This window comes from Rutilus rutilus (genome assembly GCF_951802725.1).
Source record: "Rutilus rutilus genome assembly, chromosome: 9".
NCBI classification, from domain to species: Eukaryota; Metazoa; Chordata; class Actinopteri; order Cypriniformes; family Leuciscidae; genus Rutilus; species Rutilus rutilus.
In genome coordinates, this window is record NC_140223.1 from 25,368,938 (window position 1) to 25,373,843 (window position 4,906).

Sequence of the window (4,906 nt, forward strand, 5' to 3'; positions counted from 1 at the left end):
GTCTGACTGTCTCAAAATCGCAAGCTTTCTATACTTTCCCCCCTTCACATGCCTCTTGCTCCAGGTGTTTTCCAGTGTACTGTACCAACACAAAAAACTAGACATGGACTGAATAGCCTCGAACACCCCTTGTTTTCAAAGCTGGAGTTTAACATGTATATACAGCGCCCTCTGTCGATCAATGGCTATACATATAATGTGATAAAATAGATTTTTCATAAGATCAGTTGATATTGCATATGTTCCCAGCAAACTAAAATATGTTCTCTCTAATAATGTTTTGGTAATGTTCCTATTAAAGTTCTCTGCATGTTTTTTTTTATAAAAAATAAATAAAAAAATTATTGGTTGTGTGAACATCCAACTTAAATGTTTCAGATCAACTTTTCATAGCCTAAAATGTATTACCGTATTATTTACCGCCATGCGAGCCACAAATTAAAGCTTGGCAAGCCGCAGGAGGCTCGCAAGCCGCGCAATCAGTAACCCTGGCCTAAATAATAACATTTAAAATATTCATCATATTCAAAGACCTGATAACTTTGAACGAACATTCTATAAACGTTACTGGAAGAAATCAGGGGGGTAATCCAGCACTCGGAAAGCGTACCATCCCGAGGGCCGCCATTTGCTTACAAGCAATCACCTGCTGTTAGCATTCCATTGACTTCCATTCATTTTGGCGTCACTTTGACAGCGAATAACTTTACATCTGAGGCATTTAAAGACTCTATTTGTCCATTCTTTATATAAGAAACACAACAATGTATAACAGGCTCCATTACCTTGTATCTTACGTTATGGCCCCGTAGAAGCAGTTTTTGTAAAAATAGGCTAACGATTGCGTCATAACCACGCGACTCTCTGGAAATTACCGTATAGACATGTGGAGGAGAAGCTCGCAGTCAATCGGGGGGACGTGGTGGCATAAAGTCCAATAAAGTCAAGGGAGAAGCCCATAGAGAATCATAAAGTTGCTCCTGCTCCTAGCTCATGGACAGCTCCTATTCACGCTCTCCGTCTCTGCAAGATTCGGAAGGGAATGATTGGCACAGCTACTAGAAGACTTACAACTGTCAGACAGGCTGCTCACGTCACATCCACGTCGTCAAGCTCAGTTTGAGTCTGCGCAGTACGCTCAGCCATCAGGAAGTGAGTGCTTCTAATTTGCTTCACTTTTCTCCGTTGAAGTCTATGGGGTCGCTGTGTCCATTTATTTTACTGTCTATGGAAGAAATACATAGTTCAGACATGAAATGTCTCAAACCGAACGTGGATTGGTTCTTCCAATGCTGTGGCACCGGCCAATCAGAAGTTCCAAATCCATGTAATCATATATGTCTTACCCTAGCCTGCAATCGGCAAGATTATGAAAGCTTTTGATATCCCTCTTCCTCCCCAGCGCCACCTGTAGAGATCTGCTATGGGGCTTCTACCATTTATTGCTAGCAGCCTTTCCTTTGTTTGTTATTTTTGCTGTGTTATTTTTGCTGTCCAACAAAATCAAGCAATAAATGCTGGTCACTCAGAGAGTTGTCATGACCGAATGTTTGTTCATAACTTTGAGAGTCTTGCCAGAACATTAGCCAAAGTTCTGAGAACGTTCCCTGTTAGCTAGGCCAGTTTTAGATTACCTTTACAGTCATAATGCTCACTTAAAATTACGAAATTACGAATAATTTAATAACGCTGTTAAATGTAATATAGTCTCAAAATGAAATAAATCTCAAAATTAATATTCATTTTGACAATGTATAGGCTATATTGTGATGCAAAAATTTTGCGCATTACAAATAATTGATTTTGTTTTTTTATTTATTTGTATTATTTATTTAGAGAAAAAAATAAATCAGTCATTTATTGAATATCGGTCCTAACATAAAAATCATTATTGGCTTATTAGTCAAAATTGTAATTTCTGTGTAGCCTACTTAACTTCATCCTGAATAGGGTTTCTTAAATAAAGTCTATACAAAACCGGTCTGCCCAATATCATTTTCTTTCTGGCAACTATAGATGCCTGAAATCAATCTTGAACATGTAGCAATAGTCTGTGAAGAATTATCTTCATACCTAAAACTGTCTGGAGTTAATTGGTTCATATAAGCACAAATTTTTGAGTGCTAAAGCACATTATAAGTGACTGATCTTAATTAGATGGGGTGGGAAACATTTTGAAAACAAATACAAAGAAAACTTGCCTTTATTTAGGCTATTAATCCAGTTTATTATAAAGGAGAGAAAAAACATGCTCTGAAAATTTACAGGCATTTCAAAGGCTGCAGGAAATTCCTCACAGTGCAAATTAAAACCTCCTTACACTAACTTCATGGGCCAACAATACGAGAATTAAAATGTCACATTCAATATGATTTAAAGGCATATTGAAAAATGGATACGCTTCAAAGTGTCAATTACAGAAAGATGTCAGTCTTAAATAAATATTCGTCTAATCATTGGTTGGCTTACCTGTTAAAGTTTGCTAAGTATATTCATCACTATTTCCCTAATACACTGTTTTTTGTTGTTGTTGACATTTTAACCCTAAATGTTAGTGGAAAAAACGCTTGACTAAAATACGTGAACTATGCTACATCTGTCGAGCAAACTCCTCTAACCAATCAGAAACCTCAAAACGCAGCATGTGACTGAAAGCGGAAGCGCATGTGTAGTGGACGCGCTGCAATCTATGCTAGATGGAACTTCGTTATTCGATCACGCAACAGACACGCACAAGTCGAGCAGCAGCTCAGCTGTCAGAGAGCTGAAGCTGTTTAATCAACAAACCCGGAATAACGCGAAACACACATTAAACTCCATATTTCACGTCATTTATCACATCTCCTGGTGAGTTAAATGCTTGGTTAAATGCCTTGAATGTTACCAGTGAGAGGCAGAGGTTTATGTGGGCTTTATGAAAGGGTGTTAGCCAGTAACACTCTTATTATGTTGGATTCTGTGGCTTTAATACTTAATAAGTTAACGTTACTCGTGTTTCAAGATTCACTCGATAAACTACCAGCTGGGCCTCTTCTTTAATTTTAAATGTCACTTCGCAATGTTAAGCAGGTGTTTTGTTTGTAAATCCTCATATGACACGGTCATGGTCTGTGTAAGCTGGTTCAGTGCTAATAAGCGGGGAAAGATGTGTCAGAAAAAGGTTGTTTGACTTAATTTCTATGAATACGCATAAATAATAATTGAATTTAACGTATGTTGATACGTTCTTCCTTTAGAAAAGTACTATAGTACAATTATAACATATTAAAATGCATGGAGTTGACAGCATTTCTGACTTTTACTTTCAGTTATGGAGCAAGCAAAGCAAGAGGCATTTGATCAAGCCAGGCTTCAAGTGATCAAAGATGGGTACGAGAAGGCATTTGAGTGCATCAATAAAGGCCTGACCGAGGATGAGGCGGGCCACAACGCAGAGGCACTAAAACAGTACCAGCAAGGACGGCAGCACCTCCTCAGGGCTCTTAGTGTGCCTTCGCAGGGTGTAGAGTGCGTGGGTTCCTCCTGGGAAGCGGCTAGGCAGATGCAGCGCAAGATGCAGGAGACCCTCAACAACATCACTACCCGTCTAGCCATGCTGGGGACCACGCCAGACCCCAACGGAGTCTCGGATAGCAGCGCAGCCCCTCAGAAACTCTACCCTGAAGTCCCGAAGGTCAAGCCGGAGAGGCCAACTCCACCGCAGATGCTCCCTTCCAACGTTGCAGGAGCTTCAGGTGGGCCAGTTCCGGTCTCCCCAACTATGCAACCCAATATGTTAAGCGACCAGCCCCCTGCGTACACCCCTCAGGCTGCTGACGGACACCTGACCCTTTCCTACGGCACCGACTCTGGCGAGCTCTCCTTGGTTGGCGATGAGTTCTACAGCCAAACGTCTAATTCCACGCCCTCTCTTCGGAGTCTGGGGGAGGATGGGGAGGAACTCTTTTTCCTTCCTCAAGGAGTGCAGATCTTCTTCGTTACCCCTGAGGGGCATGTGAGCGCTCCCTCTTACCCAGGGTACCTACGCATCGTAAAATTCACCAATGAGTGCTCAGAGAGGATTCCAAACAGGCCACCTGCCTTCCTACAGGTAAGAAATCACAAGTTCTGTTATTTAATTCCTCTTCATATGCCTGTAAGAATCTCACAAAGAAATGTGCAGGACATATTTTTTATCCCAATGGGGAATATATATATATATACGTATGTGTGTGTGTGTTTGCGTAAAGACAATTAAGCCTGTTTTAGGAACATTCATTCAAAACATTTTTCATTCATTCATTTCATTTTTTTTCATTTTCATTATTTTCATGACAGTTACTTACATATCCTCCCCAAATTCTCATTACTTTAATACACAAAAATGCTACATGAATCTAATCTATATAATCCCAAAATTTAAAAAAACAACGACTGCCTCATGGACGATTGCCACATAAAATAAAATGAAACAATCAACATAAATTCCAGGCTTGGTCCTCTCCCGTCTTCCACTGTCATCACTCCTCTTTTTATCCTTCTGGAGCTCCTCCGTGGGAATTGAGACCGGTGTGGGGTGCAGGTGGCGCCCCCGGCCTTATTCCGTTCCCACGGCTCTCGGCCGCGCCCTGCTTGCCACATAAAATTTCTTATTTTTGTCTTTTCATTTTGTGGGTTAAATGTGACAGACACATTTTAGGCAAGTTTTGTGATATCCTACCAAAAACTGTTGCTTTTTGTGTGCTCTTTTCACCCATAGAGAGTAGTAGATTTATTAAATTCCAGGGATTTGGACATAATGGTCCAAGGAGGCTTGTTTCAAGTCATGGTGTCTTTAACCTACTTTCACAACATTTTGTTCTGGCTCTAATACTCCCTTTACTTTTGAGGTGGTGTTGTTTTAAATAAAGGCTGACCTCATCTGTTG

The 4,906-nt window shown here is 40.4% G+C and overlaps 1 protein-coding gene across 4 annotated transcripts in view; it reads left to right on the plus strand.

The window, feature by feature from the left end:
* Nucleotides 1-2,650: 2,650 nt before the first annotated feature.
* Nucleotides 2,651-4,906, plus strand: part of spartb (spartin b) — a 10,587-nt gene continuing 8,331 nt past the window's right edge. For 3 of the 4 annotated variants that reach the window (XM_084419981.1, XM_084419979.1, XM_084419980.1), the window contains exons 1-2: nt 2,660-2,847; nt 3,309-4,090. In XM_084419981.1, the coding sequence (XP_084276107.1) occupies nt 3,311-4,090 (780 nt within the window). In that variant the 5' untranslated portion in view covers nt 2,660-2,847; nt 3,309-3,310. Of the gene's footprint in view, nt 2,848-3,308; nt 4,091-4,906 lie in introns of all 4 variants that reach the window. The other variant, XM_084419978.1, reaches the window with a different exon arrangement.